Source organism: Actinia tenebrosa, unplaced genomic scaffold, assembly GCF_029948245.1.
Source record: "Actinia tenebrosa isolate PJP-AT-01 unplaced genomic scaffold, QUT_ActTen_1.0 PGA_scaffold6__47_contigs__length_16458017, whole genome shotgun sequence".
Classification (NCBI taxonomy): domain Eukaryota; kingdom Metazoa; phylum Cnidaria; class Anthozoa; order Actiniaria; family Actiniidae; genus Actinia; species Actinia tenebrosa.
The window spans coordinates 4,191,448-4,212,192 of record NW_028292583.1 but is presented as its reverse complement, the minus strand read 5'-3'; the positions used below and the strand labels follow the sequence as shown (position 1 = coordinate 4,212,192).

The 20,745-nt window shown below is 36.0% G+C and overlaps 1 protein-coding gene across 5 annotated transcripts; it reads left to right on the top strand.

Annotated features, from left to right (window-relative positions):
- Positions 1 to 366: 366 nt before the first annotated feature.
- On the top strand, positions 367 to 20,523 carry LOC116290657 (homeobox protein otx5-B). Of its 5 annotated transcripts, XM_031697741.2 has the most exons (5): positions 367 to 570; positions 9,145 to 9,256; positions 15,878 to 16,166; positions 17,811 to 17,989; positions 18,558 to 20,523. In XM_031697741.2, exons 3-5 carry the CDS (start codon positions 16,040 to 16,042, stop codon positions 18,915 to 18,917), a joined length of 666 nt encoding a protein of 221 aa, XP_031553601.2. In that variant the 5' UTR covers positions 367 to 570; positions 9,145 to 9,256; positions 15,878 to 16,039; the 3' UTR covers positions 18,918 to 20,523. The 5 variants fall into 5 exon arrangements, with proteins under 5 accessions (XP_031553601.2, XP_031553604.2, XP_031553602.2 ...); XM_031697744.2 differs by lacking the exon at positions 9,145 to 9,256; XM_031697742.2 differs by lacking the exon at positions 367 to 570 and having other exon boundaries at positions 9,110 to 9,256.
- The last annotated feature ends 222 nt before the right edge of the window (positions 20,524 to 20,745 follow it).

Below are 20,745 nucleotides of genomic sequence, written 5' to 3'. Positions count from 1 at the left end.
ATGGAATATCAGATACAATTTGAAAAATAAATAGCAAAATGATTAGTATATTTGTTTCTTCAAAATTCTTAGAAACATGAACTAAGATCGACAAAAATTCCCAATGTATGCGTAATGTTAGCAATTGTCAAAGCCAACTTCTGGCATAAGGTGATAGATACAATAATCTTGAACACACTGGGTAATCTCTTGGACATATTTGCCTGTAACTCTACGACACTTTAAGCTCTTAATACCGCTTTAAATCCTGACATATTCATTTAAGAGCATAAACTGAGTATTATCCCAGAATGCTAGCGTCCCGTTCCTTCTTGAAGAGTAGGATTAAATATAGATTTCTACGCCGCTAATTCTTTAATCGCATTTCACTTTAGATGCAGCACAACATCTTAAACTGGTTGTTTGTCAATTTGAAAATCCGGCTAGAACTTGTCTATGGCTCAAGCAGTTACCCTTTAGAAGGGAATACAGCGAGAATAACCTGTCACGGTGCGCTGCTACAAGATGCTTGTCTGAGACATTTCTTGATGCAAATCGCAACAGATGATCCCTAAATTCTGGAATCCAAAGGTAAATCTAGTTTCGTTTGCTTCATCGTACTTCCAGGTTATAAAAATAAGATAAATCAATTATTCGGCAGTTCAAAGGCGCATTTAATAAGTGTTGTTTTAGGAGATACAAGATTGTATAGAAAGTACACATTGTTTGATATTTGATAGCGATTCGATATTGGCAAAAGAAGAGGATGAGGTACAAACAGGAACATGTTGATTAAATCAAAATGGGACGTCGAAAAAAGCACCAAATTCGCATTACAACAAGAGTGAATCATATCTTGATTTAAATTTTCTGTATCATCTTTTTTTTCTCCCTACCAAGCTCGTTTAGCGTTTTGAAAAACGAAAAACGGATTTTGACTTTTTTCGTCGACTTTTCTTATCCGCATTACTAAATCTACATCTACACAACAAAAATACAAAAGCTTTAGCTTCTTATTTTATCAGCGTTATAAAGATGGTTTTTTTCAAGTGTCTTGGAATAACAACATCCCACACAAAGAGATTACCACAAGTATACTCTAACTTCATCACCCACATAACTGTTTACATTATTTCCAGTTATCGATAGAGTATCTAAATCTGGTTCACGTTAAATCAAACAAACCGATGCTCAATACCATACCTGTCCTCTCTGATTAAAAGCCTTCCCGACATTGAGATCTTATCGATGTTATAGCTTCTTGAAAGGACTGAACGATGGCTTGGCATCTTCTAATAAATCACTCATAACATAAAGTATGGACGTTATCAAGCTAAAGTTCACGCACTTATGATTTGCTTAACTTATTTAAGTCCCAAAAAGCTGTTTTTTGAATTTCAAACAGTAGGAATAATAGCCAGGTTTAGAGTCCTTAATAAGCCCAGCAGAAACATAATCAGAAACAAATTCCCCGGAGTCAAGACGGAAAGATAGCATCAACTCATCTCTCACTAACTTGGGTAAGGTTCTCCTTCGAAATGGCGCCAACCTTACGTGTCGTGGTTATCTCTACAGTAAGCGGTATGTTTGTCTCTCGTGTCAGTGATATCTTACCAAACATTTGCTCTCGGTCAACAATCTAAACCGTTTATATTAGTTTGTTCCCTGATCTATTTAAGAGCTGTGCACTGTTTCATATTTTTAATAAGAAGTGTAATAATAAGTCCAGGATAAGCGGACAATAAAAGACGATGGTCGAAAGATGTCTGGGCACCTGACAGTAAGTAACAGTACAAGTTCTGAGCTATATTTGGCTGGCTTATCTCTTTCGAGATTTGATCTAATAGTATCGCGTTTAGAGCATTTTCACTATTATTAAGGTATCATTTTAGTTGACAGAATTACAGCCTCGTATCGGGACTCCGGTGAAGAAAAATCCCCGGTATAGTGTCATTGTTACTGCTTTTTCTACAACAAAAAATCCTGAACAGATCCACCTAAACCCTGCAGACACATGTAAAATAAATCATTCCTCATAAATAATGTAACTCGAATGAATATTTTTTTTGCAAAAGTGTAAGAAACGTAACACGAGCACCGTTAATGCGAGGACTCTTATTGAACGATGCTATTCTACAACTTTCATCGTTCTCCATTTTGAAGAACCTGCCATCGCTAGTTTGATTGGGCGTAATATCAGTGCGCTGGTAAACTACTTATCACGTGACTAAAAGTACCAATGGTCTTACAGCTGATAAGTACTTTACACAGAGAAATAACAGACTGTATGTATTCTTTAAATAGTGCTGACGTATCACTCGAGAATGGAGCTTAACTAGAACACTTCCTCAGTCAGTAAAGTGACCTCTTGGCTACCTTATGAGCAAAAATCGGTTTGAACAACAAAATACCCAGAATTGTTGGTTGTTAACACCAGTTTATAGCTTAATATTGTAATTATAAATTTTGAATTTCTTTGGTGGATGTACCAGGAATTTGTTGAGTAAAAGTCTCTAGGAATCACAATGTTTTCACTTGTTATCAAGTCTCAATAAATCATTCACTAAAATAGTCTAGATCTAGTGTCAGTCTTACACAACTGGGCCAGTTAGAATATCCTATTGAGAGTGGGGGGGGGGGGGGGGGGGGGGGGGGATGTAAGGAATAAGAGATATAAGAGTTGGTGAGGCTTAGAAGCGCAGATACGCATTAAAAAAAATGAGACGATGCAGTGCTAGTCACATCTACTTTTTATCGTTTTAGATCTAAAAATCACTTGCTCCTGATCTAAGTATAAAATATGGAATGTAGCGCTGACTCTAGAATGACAACTACTCATCTCCACTTCCAGCCTTCACTCTAAACCACCAAGCGTGTGTCACTGTCACTGCAATATTTCTCAGACAGTGTCATTTATAGACTTGCAGCTCTAAGATTTATCTTTATATGGAAACCACAAAAACACCAAGACATAAATACTACCGGATGAAAATAAAGACTAGTAATCCATAAGATGCTTAGTTTTTTAAGCCTATTGGTCTTACTAATGTCCCAAGTATCAGAGCTGAATTATGAGAATTAACGTTGAGTAAAGAGGAGATGAGGTGCAATGTGTTGGAAGGAGTAAAAGATAATGAATTCTGGGCTTATAGTTGTTAGCCATTCTTGATCGGACTGACGTGGGAGTAGCTGAAGGCTGTGTGAGCATCTAGAACTGGAAAGTCCAAGCATGTGCAGTGGATGTACTATTTTGGCTCAAGTTTACACTGAAGGTGATTAGGGATAGGGATAAGTGTAGTCTATGAACTGTTTCTTGAGATGATAATGGAAAGGGATAGATTATGCTTTTCTGGCATAATAGCATCTTATTATTTTGAAAATTAAAGAATTCAATAAAGTGACGACTGTAGACAGATAAGAAGATAATATTTATGATGATGATATGATGACAGTGGTGTTGATAATGAGTATATGGTAAAAGGTGATGATGATGATACATCATGATCAGTGATGATGATGATGATACATCAGTGATTATGATGATCTGATACATCAGTGATGATGATGATGATACATCAGTGATGATAATGATGATACATCAGTGATGATAATGATGATACATCAGTGATGATGATGATGATACATCAGTGATGATAATGATGATACATCAGTGATGATAATGATGATACATCAGTGATGATAATGATGATACATCAGTGATGATAATGATGATACATCAGTGATGATAATGATGATACATCAGTGATGATAATGATGATACATCAGTGATGATGATGATGATACATCAGTGATGATGATGACACATCAGTGATGATAATGATGATACATCAGTGATGATAATGATGATACATCAGTGATGATGATGATGATACATCAGTGACGATGTTAATGATACATCAGTGACGATGATGATACATCAGTGATGATGATAATGATACATCAGTGACGATGATAATGATACATCAGTGACGATGATAATGATACATCAGTGATGATGATGATGATGCATGGTTGTTTTAGTGATAGAAGACGATGTTGCTGAGGATATAAAATGTATCTATTGATTAATTACGTGAATTACATCATCACTGACGTAATACCAATTCAAGAGGATTTTGAAGCTAACTGTTCACGCAAACAAAGAATCACAAAAAGAAATTCGAATTTAAATAACTCCTTTAAATTGGGTACTACAGAAATTTCTCTTTGAAATTAAACCTTATACAAGCCTGATCAATGGATCAATAGAACTATAGAAAGAGGCGGCTGTAAAGACCACTATTAATTGGACTGCCATAATGTTTCTGGCAAGATCCCTGACAATTATCAGCAAATGAACATTCGTACTTTCTTCAACAAAACGAGTTTTCCTTTTTGTTTTGCTAATGATTCCGGTCTAGCCAAGTCTAGATACGTCGAAACATGCAACGAAAAGCACCCAGGTAATCGTTTAATGAGCTCTCGACAGAGTTTTGATTCAACACTCGTTATGGTTATCACGTCTCGTCACGTTAATAGTGTAAACATCGTGTGGGATGATGTATGTTCTCTGGCCTAACACTACATGTAACCTATAAAGAGGGTTTGTATTCTGTACTTTACTTAGCAAAGGTCGTGGGCCAAAGCTGCTTAATACCACATGCATAAAATTAGATAACAAAGCTAACGGAGTGGAATGTCCTGAGAAGCTTAATTTCTGGCAAATGCGAGATTCCTCTTTCTTAAGAATATTTGTCAAAAATGTTTGGAAGCAAAATCTTGATAAAAATGATTCGTAGTTGATAAGGAGCGTGTGTTAACCCATTAAGTGACATATTGAATGCATCATGAAGATGTTAGTTTTACCCCATACTAAAGACAAAGTCTGAGCCTGTCTATGTAAGAGTTTATCAAAACTAATCTGTTTTTATCGCTTAGTATCTAAATACCAGGGTTTTTCATTGGTCAGATTACGGATCTGCAGATAAGCCACGCCCTTGCTTAGATGAATCTGTTCGGACGCAGCTGCTTTACTTTCTGTAAACTCTGGAATACCGCTGCAAGTTTTATGTAACGCAGTGAATGAAACAAGATCGCTACATTGACAGGACTTTTTTTCCCTCATTGTGAGTGAGTCGTATAGATTATATATGAGAAATAAGTTGTTACACATTGATCTCTCCACTTACTAGTAAACGTTGTTATACTTGTCCTCACATAGCCTCTCACACTTCTGTTGTCGGTCCTAAATCTACCATTAAAATCACTGACCATTTTGTTTGTACCACTTCTAATGTTGTATATTGTATTAAATGTACCCGCTGTAATCTTTTGTATGTGGGCGAGACTGGCCGCCGTCTTGGTGATCGCATTTGCAATCATCTTTATGATATTCGCAATAACGATCCCACCAAACCAGTTTCCCGCCATTTTAATCTAGCTAACCATTCTCTTTCTGACTTCATTGTTTTCGGTCTTTCTTTGCTTAACGGCAACAATGATTGTCGCAAGACCAAAGAAATGCGGCTTATTCACCTATTGGGCACTCTTAGTCCCAACGGGATTAATGAACGCTTTATTTTCAACTAACCTTTTCTTTTGTCTTTTGATTGTTTGTTTTTGTTTCCTTGCCTACCTTGCTCTCATTGGTTTCTTTTGTCTTATTCTATCATATATACACTCCTTTCTACCACTTCTTTCTCTTTTACTCCGACGAAGGACTAGCGTCCGAAACGTCAGTAAGTTTTTTCATCTTTTCACGGTGTATAATTTACCTTTTCATCATTACTGTTTCATTAGAAACACCGACGCAGCTCACACTAGTTTGTGTCGTTTGTGTAGTGATGATCTTGATTTTTCTGTTAAATGTTCTGAGATGCGTTCCTTCTTCCTTAAGCGTAATTATCCTGCTCATGTTGTTGATCGCGCCATTCGTAAAGTTTCTACTATTGATCGTACCACCGCTCTCACTCCTCACACTCGTCCCTATAATGACCGCATTCCTTTCACTCTTACGTATCATCCTATTAACATTTCCATTAAACCCATTGTTAACCGCAACTTTTCTCTGCTTGACTCTGATACTCGCACTTCTGCTATTTTCAACAACCGCCCTCTCTTTTCCTATAAACGTGATCGTAATCTCCGTTCTTTCTTGGTCAAGGGAGTTCTTCCCTCTAACAAAGAACCTGGTACTTTTCGCTGTTCTCGTAAACGTTGTTATACTTGTCCTCACATAGCCTCTCACACTTCTGTTGTCGGTCCTAAATCTACCATTAAAATCACTGACCATTTTGTTTGTACCACTTCTAATGTTGTATATTTTATTAAATGTACCCGCTGTAATCTTTTGTATGTGGGCGAGACTGGCCGCCGTCTTGGTGATCGCATTTGCAATCATCTTTATGATATTCGCAATAACGATCCCACCAAACCAGTTTCCCGCCATTTTAATCTAGCTAACCATTCTCTTTCTGACTTCATTGTTTTCGGTCTTTCTTTGCTTAACGGCAACAATGATTGTCGCAAGACCAAAGAAATGCGGCTTATTCACCTATTGGGCACTCTTAGTCCCAACGGGATTAATGAACGCTTTATTTTCAACTAACCTTTTCTTTTGTCTTTTGATTGTTTGTTTTTGTTTCCTTGCCTACCTTGCTCTCATTGGTTTCTTTTGTCTTATTCTATCATATATACACTCCTTTCTACCACTTCTTTCTCTTTTACTCCGACGAAGGACTAGCGTCCGAAACGTCAGTAAGTTTTTTCATCTTTTCACGGTGTATAATTTACCTTTTCATCATTACTAGCCATGTCTAGTGAAGCAAGTGTTTTGAATTTACCTTTGATTATAACATTGTAAGTGCATTTAGATTGGTCAGCGCACGGCTACTACAAGAAGCCGAGCATAACCCATGATGTACTGAAGAATTCACTGAAGAGTGATAAAGATTTGAATAAAATAAATTTAGTCTTATTCTAGTTTTTCTAATGTTTTCTTAAACAAACAACTACTATTGGTTCTACCATCGAACATGAACCTTCGACAAGAAAGAAAAGCTTCAAAGACATTTGATTGGAGAATAAAGAATTCACTTTCACCAAAACAATGGTTTCAAGTCGAGGTTGGAACCATTGGTTCGTTGTCCGTAGAGCATTGAAAGCAAGGATGTACTGATTCCGATCATTGTTGTGACTAAAACAGCCTTACTTCTTCATGTTTTCAACCATCGCCTGTCATCTCACGATAGAAAAATAACATTTAAGTAGAATAATCAGAGTTAATTTACGGCTTTTGTACGCCGTCAATCTTTCTGATAAATCTGATGTTATCTTGTACAATATGACATTCAATTTAGATGACATAAATAAAATTCTTTGGCATTTTTGATTCAAAATGCTTCAACTCTCCTAGATCATGTCTCAGTATAGTTTTGTTCAATCGGCCTTGAAGACCTAGAGGGTAGTAGTTTGCTATTTTATTCATACAATAACTAATAGCCATACCAGTAGTTTGCCTTAAACATTATTTTTCAAGAATATTTTAAATTTTAAGAAGACTACCTAAAAGAAGAAACAGAACTGTAAAAAAGTAGCAGCCCTTGAAAATACTCCACAAAGCTTAATTTTGCTTCATCATGGGTTTATGAAGGGACTCCAATAGATCGACATTAAGCTGTCAAAATCCTCATCAAAGCTGCTATAGAATCAGTGCCTTTTCGTGGATAACACAACCATGAAATTACGTCTTTCAGCCGTATTCTACACACACTTGAAGAAAGGATTTTTGGTGATGATAACCAACGTGAAGGTGATGTCCATAAGCCGCTTTCGAATCGGAAATCTAGTATTAAAAGATTAGATTAACTCTGGTTTATATTCAAACCAAATGCGATAAAGAACTCTAACGGGATAATTCGTGGTTTAGAAGCAGAGAAACGCAAAGGATAAGGAAAAGTAAAGAATCAAATGCTTAAAACGAGTCTCTACGTCAACTTAAACCGACACATGGCTGGAGGGATTTCGCTCTTACTTGACAAGGGCGTTTGGCTTGGTTTTAGATCTTTTAAACTGTTTCCTGAAAGCTTTAGAAATGACAGAATTAGCTTCTGAGTGAACTAGAACCTGTCTAGTAAGCATGACAAGTTGGTGGTTATAAGACAAGTAAAAAGTGTCTTAGCTCGATCAGCCAGACTCTCAAGAAAATCCAAAGATTACGATGGCCAGAGATTCTTCTTGATAAAGACTAAACTCTGAGTACGACCTCAGCTCGTGAAATTAATCGATAATCAACGACTTAAACCTTGAGGTATTTGTCAAGAAACAAGACACTGACTAGTTAGAAATAAATCAATGTGAATTAACAGTGGTTACAGAGAGTGCTTCTTCTTCAACTGCATTCCAATTGGAATTTAGAAGTTGATTTTTGGCGAGAAAAAACCGAAGAACTCAGAAAATAAAAACACTCGAAGAATGAGACAGCAGAATACATACATATATATACAAGCAGCATTCGCAGAGCGACTGCTTCTTACTTGCTGATTCGGTGTGCCCAGCATCTGATCATTTCCACTGTTTTTGAAAATATTAATATCTCATAAGAGCTATAGAAAACTTTTTTGTTATATATGGCAAATTACTGTAGTGTGATTTGGCATTTTTATGCAACTTTGTTCTGACATAACGTTCACTACTTTTTTACTCGTTTCTATATTATGGGACATTTATTGTTGTTTTGTTTTTACGTTAACGTTTCAGCGTAATTCCTATAATGAATATAAAAGGAACTTAAGCACCATGTAAACTGTGAAAGTTTGGAACTGTATCAATACTCCGACGGCTTGATTCATTTTTGTTGCAACTGAATTAAGATTTTATTCTTTTCACAAACCCAAGAAATAAAGATAAGCAATTGGCCAAACATTGTAAATCACTGGCAACAACAGTTCCATTTGAAGTGAAATCGATCTAGTGTCAGTTTCAGATTGACTGCCTTGGTGATGGGTGTATAATATAGAATAATCTAATCCCAGGATTAGAGCACTAGAGCATTCGCTACACTGTTCAGTATGATAACCAAAGCTGCCCCTCTAAGAAGCCGTGGAATGTTTAATAGATTTGAACTCACAACCTAACCTTTCTATATTATTTGATTTATTACTGAAGGAATTAAGGAATTGGGTTCAGACTGTGCACATGAATGCGGAGTAACAAACTCAAAGAGGCTCCTATTTTAGTTGATGTAAGCCTTGAGTTAAAACAAGGCCCATTTGTAAAGGTAAGTTAGTTAACAAAATCTAAGCCTTCAAACTCAAACTCTATGCCTTTTACTTGAGATCAAGTATCTTATACTTCTGCTAACTGTATGTCCAGCATCTAGATTTGTAGATTAAAATTCGGTAAACTAAAATTCGGTAATTGTATCGTGAAGGAAGAATACTGAACTTGAATGATAAAACTACTTCAGGAGTTCCGAAAAAACTGAATTGAATGATACCCAGCTAGAGCAAGAAGCGATCCAAAAAATAAGAAACGTAAGACGTCTCAAAGAAGACTGAACTACACTATAGGAAACGTACATCTCTTTTCATCTTGTTTTCAATCAGTGAATCTAACGAATATGAGAACTCTATAAGTCAGTGTTATAGCTAACCAACCAACCAACCCATCAGGGCCTCGAAGAAAAACCACACGAGGATGTCTTGGCTTCTAATGTAACCAGCCAACCAACCAATTAACTAGACTATGGCCATTAATAATCCGGCCAACTTACTATTAAAATAAATTAAATGCGGTCACTAACATATACATAGAACACGCCTAATGTCTGTTCTCATGGCGTGATCACATGATCCTAGAGCGTACGTAATACGTAGTTTTATCTGGAGTAAAGCTATTTTAGTATTATTTAGTAACATTATGCAGTGTTCTGTGCCGGAGTCCTCTAGAACGTTATGCAACGACGTTATGTTTCTCCTCCTCAACCAACATGATAAGGGAGTCAATGTTTAGTCTCCCTAGTAACGAAACACACTCCACCGCTCACTACCACCACATTTAACAGGACACAACTCCCAACATACTGTAATCGTTGAATGGTCCTTCAGTAGCATTGCTGACTGCTTGCTATAGGACAAATTCGGCTCGGGCCAAGCCTAAAAAATTCAACATACTCTTGAGCTCTTCTATATGTATTTATACACACATGTATAAAAGGTTAGAAAAACTGGTTTACACAGCCGCCATTTGTAATGGAATAAATTGTGACAAAACATTTTTTTAAAATCTTTCTAAAATATATGAACCAAAATGGCGTCCGTCTTTTGTTATTTCATATTTTTTAGTATGATTGCACAACAGCTGAATAGGATTGGTTACATTGTACTAAGCATTTATTAACTCTGTATAGGAAAATGTAATTTGTTGTTACATTACTATATACTGAACTCCTTATAAGACGTTCTTGCGACACGTTCAGCATAAAGCCCTATACTGACTATTCGAAAACCTGTCAAAAAAATTCCCAATAAAGTTCGTTAAATTACCAGCGACATACGTGTTGTCCTGTCCATTCATATTCATTCGCTCTTAAAATTGACTTCTCTAGCCAAGAAGAACATTGACCAATCACGGCTCGTGTTTTATTTGGGTGAGCCACATTATGACAGGACGGGCTTTCTGTGTTAATCTATCAACATCCGAAAAATGCGACCACAGTAATCTTTTGATTAAATGTTAATCCACTGAATATTTAACTGTTTACTGACTGGAGAATGTTTAAGCTCTAAGACACAGTTCTTGATTACCCTGTTGGGAAAATAATTGAGAGCTAAACTTGCTAGATACTTTGTATAATGTGACAGCTAGGATCCGACCTACTTGGCGTTGGCATTTAGATACTTTTTTGTTTATTAAAAAACACGATGAAATTCTTAACGCGAAAGTACTTTACTAAATTATCCCCTTATAGATGGAGATAGAGTTAAATAAACCTCTTTGCATGATCTTGTGAATTTGTCGCACATTTCCGTGAATTATTCGGCTCTCAAGTCTATTGGTTCTTAACTACTCACATTTTCGATCTTTGCTCCGCCTCATCGTTTTAGAGTAAGTTTAGAAAAATGAATTTTTTGTTGAATTTAAATCCAAAAACAAACTCGGATCAATCCATGGGAAGAATGTCAACTTCGAAAATTAGACCAATAGACTAATAAATGGAATAGTTTCCTTTAGCGGTGCCCGTATACCGACATACTTGTGTAAACAGCATTGCAGTACGCTCTAAGCTTCACAATCTTCAGTTTTCTGTGAGATCAGTTGTCAGGAAAATTGTAAACAAACAGATCATTGCGTATTAATGTTTGTGAGAGTTGTGAGGCATAAATGTTTTTGACACAGCTGAGAGTTACCTGTTAACAAGGGAAAGTTTCTTTGTCGAAATATAGCTATTGAACAAGGTAAGTGTGGAATACAAAGACGAGGTCACAACAATAAATGACCTTATTATGATGATATGAAAAAATTATCGTTGAAATACTTTTAAGGTTTTCTTATCGCTGCCCATGAGAGATAATTTACCGCCCTTATATACTAAAAACCTGGTACATTGAATCGTAAGGTCAAATAAATAGAAATTGGAAGAGCTTTCTTGGTTGGAAATGCGACCCTTGTGAACGGGAACTTTCGTACTTTACAGCTATAGTGTTCTTTCTTTTTCTAGCTGGACAAATCGTTCTTTTTTAATAATAGCTATCACCTTCTTATCGAGAAAGAGCTTCATTTCTTCTTTTCTGAGTTACGCATACTGTCCTGTTTTGAACTGGATTGAAATCTCTACTAGTCAGTATTAGTATTTGAATTTACTTTACATATTTTATTGGGGATGTTATGGAAGACGTATAGCAATATGCGGAGATTTTAAGATCGAACACGGCTAAACAGTACTGCTTTAGTACAGTATAAAATAATAAAAATATAAAAATAGTAATGAATAGACAGAACCGAAGAAAAGTTTACCCCCCAAAAATAGATTGTATTTTGGTAACATTGATCAAAGTCAATTAACAATTACTGACTTTTCTTGTTGAAAAACTTTGCAATAATGTGAAGAAAATATTCCTTTTCTTCAAAGTTGATATCCAGAAAAAAATGTATAATATTAAAATCTTGAATATATGTTATTTGTACTTCAAGTAACACGCATTGTACAATCATGTATGTTTTATGAATTGACTTCGTCCCTAGAATAAAATATAGAACAACTGATGACACCTACAAGCAAAGTGAATATTATTAAACTGTCTCCTTTACAACTACATAGGTCTTTATAGTCAGGATTTTTTCTAGACACTTACAAGTTCAATTGAAAATTTTAAATGAAGCAATGATCAAATTACAATTTTATTTTATACCTAGGTTAGACGTCTCATAGTTTTTATGAGAGTACGAAAAACACATTAAATGCACAAAAGATTCATCTTGGAGCAACATGAACTTTAGTGACTGTATGGAAACAAAATCTATAGCCTAACTTTAAATATTTCGAAAGGGAAGTTGAAGCAAATTGACTTTCTAAGTATTCTTTGGTCTTCATGCTATAGGGGAATGCGATGGAAGTTTCTGTTAAAGAGTCGAGGAAGAACGCTCTGCATGAGCTAAGTATTCATTGATGTGCGACGGCCATACATGCTAGCGGTCACTGTGTTGAGCCTCGAGATGTTATTGTAACAAACATTATATTTGTTGTATCTAACATTGCTTTTGTAAATGAAAAGAAAAGCTTTTGTCCCTAGAGGGAAAAAAATGCAGCTTTTCTTATGTTCCAAACCGATCGAAAAGAAATCCAGCCGTAAATTTATTCACTAGTTCAAATAGAAAACGCATCTTGTGGGGCATTAGTGAGAATAGACTCATCACTTCAGACGCGTCCGGATTAAGAAAAACTTAAAAACAATTCAAATAAATGTAATAAAATATTACTGAAAATATGGTTACCATTATACTTCCTTTACAACAAAGATTAATATAAGTCTTTATAGGTCTTGTATGATTGAGATTAGGTAAGAATAAATAGAAAATAACTGTCTTATTCTTCGAAAAATTGAAGCAGACAACTCAATTGTGATACGTACATCGCTTGCAGCCATCGTGTCATCAATGAATGATTTCCATTCACGGATTTTGTGGATTTATTAAATTATTGAATCGTTCACGCTAATAAACTAGTGTTACACTATCAGTTAACGCTTGAACAAGTTATAACCTCGAGAAAAAGGATTAATTTTAATCGAGAGAAGTGAGAAAAACTGGTGGTGGTAAGTTGATGTCTAAGAAGCAAGACTGCTTTCGTGTCTTTAATCTTTATGTACTAAATATGCATCAAAAGAACTAGTATTATTACGAAATTCTTATTAAATTACTCTACTTTACGTGCTTGGGATCATTTCGTGAGAAACGTTCTTCCAATATATTGAGGAGGTTAGGAATTAGTTTGGTAAACAAAAAGTCTAATACAGCCACTCCCTCTATAAGATGTACAATATCATGGTGCGCGGTAAGAGTTTCACACATGATTGCTAAAGTCTCTTAGTCAAGCACGACCTCACGTTTTTATAGCTAAAATTCGCTTAAGCAATATGGTATTCTTAATGTTAATCGTGATAGCTTCAGTTCAACTTGCTGTGGGTGATAAATAAACCAAAAAGGACACGTATATGTTCAGTTGTGCATTTTACGATTGGCAAGACAACTTTTGCTGTTGCATGTAATGTGTCTCTAAAACCTGAGATGTTTTGTAAATAAGCTACTAGATAATAAACTTAAAATAACATTGTGTTTATAAAATAAAAATACTTAGTCATCCCCTTTGTTTAATTTTATTTTGAAAATATTTTAAGCTACCTTGCTCGTGGATCCTGCAGTATTAATGAAACGGAAAGGTGCCTTTTTTCCAATGAGAACAAGCATGCATAGCTAGAAAAGCTATCAGAGCACTTCATCGAATCGATGGCTATACACAAGTTGTGTTGAGTTGGTTTTCTATCGTCAAAGTCTGCTTCAAGTATGCCTATGCTATACATCGGCCAAGCATCCATGTCCGCTGTGATATCCGCGTAAGATCACGGAAGATGTTTTGTACCACAAGGAACAAACCCGAAAACCACTGAGAACAATAGCTTCATAGCGAATGAAGAAAACATAAACAAATAGAAAATAAAATCCTGTTAACATTTAAATCATATTTTCATAATCTATAAAATACAGCTCATTAAACAGTTTAACTATTTTTGTCCAGTAATTTGTTAAATAAACTTTGTATTTCCTCACAAGCCACGAGTGGAGCATGTGGAATGAGTGATAACACGAGAAACAAATCCTAACGTCCTGACCAAACTTGATAAAGCAGACCCCTATAGATGTTTGACATTTCTCTCCAATCAATAGAAACAGTTTCCAGACTAAACGACGCTCGTCGTCAGATATTATTGTCAATCAACTTGGATAACAAATCTTGCGAGGCATTTCTGAGTATGTTTAATAGATATGAGTACGTGAGGGGAAAAAAAAACGATCTTGGTCTCACTACAGATAATGATATAATTCTTTAATGGGTGTACAAGTGAAGAATCCATACGTTTAGTTGGTAGGTAACAACTTTTTGGGACAAAGTTTAATAGGCATGCTTAACGTGTTGATGGAAACACTTTGATAGCAGTTTATACTTTGGTTTGCTAAGGGTGCATTAGATTCCCTTGCCAAGAGAATAGAATTGGTTTTGTTTGGTTATGGCTCACTTCGATACAAGACTCACGTTTGTCGGCCGCAGCACAATCTAAGATCTAGAAGCTAATTAGAACGATGAAGGGTTTTTAGATCTATATTACTATGTACTAAGATAGTTATTTTAGCTAAGAAATGTGATTAACACATTCATGGAAGCTTTGTCTCAAGACCATTAATCTTCATCTTCATTTGCACGCACGGGGCGTGTCATAGTCCCAAAATGATAAAGAAATCAATGAAGCCATATACAATAAGAAAACTAAGATACATAGAGGATCCAATTCTTTGAATGATAAGATCGACTTAATTAATTAAACTAGTAAAATCATTAGCAGTCTTCAAGGAGGTCTGTCGTCTAATTAGGACACAATCAATCAATGTCGGCACATGTCGTATCGGTTGAATATCTTCTGCAAATACAGGGATCAGTTTTTGATCCATTGGTTGTGTACACAACTGTTACGCTGTGCCGTTTACGTGACCCGGTCGATGGTTTATGGTAAGGTAATAATTTGTACAACCCCATAGGCTTGGTGTATTGTCCTGGCAAGATCGCACCGTTAGTTTTAATGTGCAAGAGAGTCAACAACTATAATATACTTGAGGATTAGTCACTAATGCCCCTTTGAGTTCTTCACATCGCGAATCGCTTGAACATTATTAACCTTGTGTATTCCTCTGCAAAGCTGGACCAGATGCAATAGCTACACTTCTTTTTGAAGTCCCACAATTTGATCGATTTGATTTGAAATGGACATTAAATTCTTCCAATTACTGACAAGCGTGAAAAGTGAGTGCTGATCGCAGTTTCAAGCTCATCTAGTAACTAGCCGATTATAAATCTAAGTACCTCTTATAAAACGATCGAGGGAGGGGTGGTCATATCAAAACCTTTCAGCAAATCATTTATGATTAACAATAGAAATACCTACTGCAAGTATTATGATCCCAACCCGGGAAGATAATAATTCAGGCTAAAGGAAGTGACTAGCACGTATAATACTAGTAAGATCACGATCCATTGGCCGTCTACCCTCCTGTAAAGATAATGATTATTATAACAGGTGTTTAGGACTGTATAATGACGTCATACTAACTCTTATTTTTATTGGTGCAGACATCGAAAAGATTGAGATACCCTAGACACATATCAAGGGAATTCTTTGCAGAGTGCTTCGTTCAGAGCAGAAAGAACCAAGTCTGTCTCCGCCTGTAAGCCTCGGGACTGGTTACATTGATTATTCAAGAGATATCTTGTGACAGTTTTTAGTATTGGAGTATGGCATCAGACTCGCCTTGCACTTCGTTTACCATTGATAACATTTTGAGACCCGATAACCCAGAAAGAACAGTACAAGAACCTCATTCTACAGCTCGGGCTTTGACGCTAGCAGAGCGACTTGCAGGTAAAATACTTTCACTAATAATCATTTTCCTCTTCAACGGAGAGAAAGCTCTTGAACATGGATAGCGTTCCTTAATTCTCTCTTTATGAGGATATTGAATAGAATGGAAACCGCCTGAGGAGACTGAGCAAACATGATGAAAGCTAATGATAAAATCAAGTCTTTTCCTGAATCCTTCACTTAAGCTGTCGAGATTTCTATTAGTCTTGATAGAAGTTAAGCTGCTCCTGAAAGCATCTTTGAGGTAAAATAGCTTTGAACAACATTGAATTAAATATTATTAATCAAATTAATCACTTGATTAATTTTTATCCTTGAGGAATGCCTGGACTTAGAAGTTGAATATTAAGCTTAGAATACAATCCTGAAATCTTAGCAAATATTTTTGGGGGGAAATGAATCCAGTGCACATTGTTCTACCAACTGGCCAACATCAACTCAGTCACGAAGAAGACATCGCTTATTAATTTTATTTTTACACACTTGAAAGCTCTTAAGTCAAGTGCCCTAATAGGCATTCATGGTGATGGTATTTTTTTATACCATGTGTGGTAAAAACACACGCCTATTGCAACGAAACTCTTGTTATCTACTGTACCCAACTGATTTATTTTAACCATAAAACTCTCAACAAATCACTGAATTGACTAGCTAGCCAGGTTGTTTTGACTAAACAAACCTTTAACGAGTTATGGTATGTGTTAGTAGAGGGATTATCTTCTTAGTTTGTGGTACTCGTTTTTCTCACGCAACTCTTACTGAGAATAAAATAATGGCTGTCAAAACAAGTAAAATGGCTGTCAAAATTATAAAGCTTATTTATGCGTCATGCATGTCCATAAACCTAGCTGCAATAGAAGTTTTACGGCAGTTGCTTGTTCTCTAGCTATGTGTGCAACCTTTAATTTGTATTCATGGCTTAATGCCAGTATAGTTAACTTTTACTACTTGGAGGTTTATTGAGCTACAAACTAACTCTTAAATGGAAGATACAACTACTTGCAACAACGAATTGATGCTAAATACTACATAAAGAACTCGAATCAGCATGTCAGTCGACTACAGTGGTATTTTTCATCATCCATACCATAGGCTTGTTCGTCTGCTTTGAAGTTCTGGTTTGCTCGATACTTATGAACAATGCCTGCTATCCAACATTTACGACTGTCTAGTTTAAATCATAGTCCTTCAGTCATTCAAATGGGAGCCCAAGTCTTTCTAACTTAATGCATCTCTTTTCTAAATTGCACACAAACTGATTTTATAATGTGCATTGTAATATATAAGAATCAGATATATGAATATAGAGAAGACACCATTGTCATCTAAGTTGACGTTTAAATGTTCCCAAGTGTTTTTAGCCTAAAGCTAAGCTCAGCTAATCCAAACCTATCCAAAAAATTTCAATAAACTCTTCAAAAACTGGTTTCATGGTATATGGTTTTCAAATGCGCTATTCTTAAGACTACTTGATGGAAATTAGAAAGGCCATTCGCAAATATTCCTGTATTTTCGGAATGATGCGTCGACGAGTCGTTCCTTCCTATTTTCAGTCTAAATTATTGTGGCGGCAGTAATGAATCCCTAGACGATTTCTAGCCATATATCTCTATTTATTTTGTTGTTTTTTGTTTCTATCCAAAGATATCATCTTGGAAGTACATTATGGTTCATCTAGAGCCAAACACAGACGAACAAGAACTGCCTTCACCCATCAACAACTACAGGTGCTCGAAGGGACATTCTCCAAGACTCATTACCCGGATGTAGTGATGAGAGAACAGCTTGCTGCTTACATCAACATCCCTGAGTCAAGAATTCAGGTATCTTGAATAATCATACCAAAAATAGATAAACAATTACTGAAAAAATCTGCGATTGAAATGATTGGCAAGGTTCTAAATACTGTCTTAGTGCCGGTTGAAATCAAAAGGAGAAATGATAGACAAGTTGACCACGTAATATTTAGCAACACAGAAAAAGATGCAGTTAATTAAGGCCAGACACAAAGTTTAATTTACTTGTTTTAAAAAAGACCTGCTTTTAAGATGGGCACAAAACTTTGGATGTTATTGTAAAGAGACTCATTTCTCAACTCAAAGTATCCTTGACAAGATCGCAACTTGATGGTCAAACGATGCAGCAAATTATTGAGATTCGTTTTTCTTTGATTCTATACTCTTTTAATGATGAAGCAATTTTTCCCGAAATGAAAAAAAAAATGTAATGCATATTCTCATTATTTTTCGTTATTTTTATATTTATCTTAGGTTGCGCACTCTTGCTTCACATCCGGCGTTGTTCAACTCATATTCTTTAGTTGAATATTTTTAAGCTCACTTTGTTATAAATATCTGATATTAATATCTGTTTAATCTTATTATTGCTCAGGTCTGGTTCAAAAACAGGCGAGCAAAGTATCGAAAACAAGTCAAAGAAGGCGAAGATCCATCATCGAATAAAACCTTTGAAAGCTCGTTCATTCCTCTGGACCCAACATGGATGATGACAAGAGGGTGCTACCCTACATCACCTACATTCTCATCTACCTACCCCAGTATACAATTCAATCAGTGTCAGTTACCTTGGTCGCTGTGTCCATACACTGGTACTTCGTCTTGCTCTTGTAGAGAGATGAATGCAAACTCTAATGCGTCTCCTCATTGGCCCATTTCTTATTGTACTCAGTCTTCGATGTTCGGCCAGCCCCGACGTTTGGAGCCTGGGGAGCAGGTTACTAAAAAAGAATAACATTACATGGAGCTGAAATATAATTTTACAAGTTGTGTAAATAGGTTTTAATTCTTGATGAAGAATAGCGAATGGCGATTTCCTGCAAATCATGAAAGGTCGATTCAAGTTAATGAGATAAACAATCAATGAAATGAGTGAAAAAGCAAGGACAGTTCAAGGTGTATATAATACTTTCTGAAAATTTAAAAATCGTAAAAAAATATCCCCTAATTGTTGCACAGTGCCGCAAGCACTTCATTAGGACCTAGTTATATGTTTGAAGGCCTGAATCCATTAGTGGCTAACGTACTGAGTTGCCAACACGGGCCCTGTGTAGGACTAGTGTAGGACTGGAACACCTTACCAGTTGGACAGTGTAATAGGAATTATAGTTTAAATCTCAAAATTCAAAATCTTTACATTCGATTTTCAAACATAGTGTTCAGGGGGGCCATATTTCATGATAGTGTCCTGCACGTAGGGGAAAGTCACTTCGCGCAACCCCCCAAACTTGAGCAAAGCACTGGGACTTTTGTTGGTTAAATGACGATAAGATTATATACATCGGTAGTATGTTTACCAACCTAGTTCTTGAGAACAGCCACTGACTTACAAAACCAAGTCTTACAGGATCCAATTTGTAGTGCAAAGGTTAAACGCCTTTGAAATGACAGATGGGACAAAAACATTAGACTGTAGCATAGTCTTTTTAGCATGAGAATTTCGTTACTTTACGTACAACATATAAACGTACTCCGAATACCATGGATCAATGACCTACACATTGGTCTGAAACAATGCAGTGATTTATAGTAAGGAAAACGTTTATGCAGGGCCTAAAAACCAACACAAAGGAATGTATTTTTAATGAAGTATAACTTGACTAAATACCACAGTTTGATAAATTGCACTGACAGTAGCAAGATCGAGTTCTGTGGTGAACGCGGACTAATGACTAACGGTTAAGATAATGATAACTTTATACGAGTTTATGAAAACAAATTAAGGAACTTTGACATTGAATTGATTATTTTAAGAACCACTGCATACGAACCTTGTTTCCTTCCTGTATGTGCAACTGTTCCATGGGAAAATTATGAAATATGTAAATGATCGATCTGAAATCAAACTGTAAATATGTTATAGAGAACTAGATTACTCGCGACCAATATTCTTGGGGTACAAACAAATAACTCCAAAACCCTCGAGATTTAAATAACGGTCAAACGGTCACAATGCTAGTTGATCTAACAAGACAAGCTAATTAGGAATGCTTTGTTATCGTGTACCAACATGGCGGCTATGACGTAACACCCACCCCAAGAATTATAGTATCTATAGGAATGGAAAAGGGATCATTATCAAAAGCGTCCTGAAACGTCTTAAGCTTTATTTACGTACAGACAATGAGGTATAATCCTAGGAAATTGTAGGATGAATATTGTTCAAGAAATAAAAAAATGAAACAGTCGTCAAGTTAAGACCTTCCAAGGGCTTAAGATTCCCGAGGTAAATAACAAACACTCGGCAGAAGGTAACAAGGTGTTTCATTTGGAGCTTCATTCCCTTGAGAATCATTTCTTTATTTAGTAGAGTAGCGATTAATAAAATACATTAAAAAATAGGTGCAATTCAAACAAAGAATCTTATACTCCAGCGATTTGGAATGGCAAAGCTGCCAATATTATCTCATGATCGTATTTATAGCCCTTGGCAGAAACGACTATTTATTTGTCGCGCGGGGACTGGGACGAATAAACCCCTTTTGAGTAGACAGTAATCACAGTACTATATAAAAAGAAGCAACATCGAGAGTCGAGAGAAATTACCCAGTAATTTTTTCCCA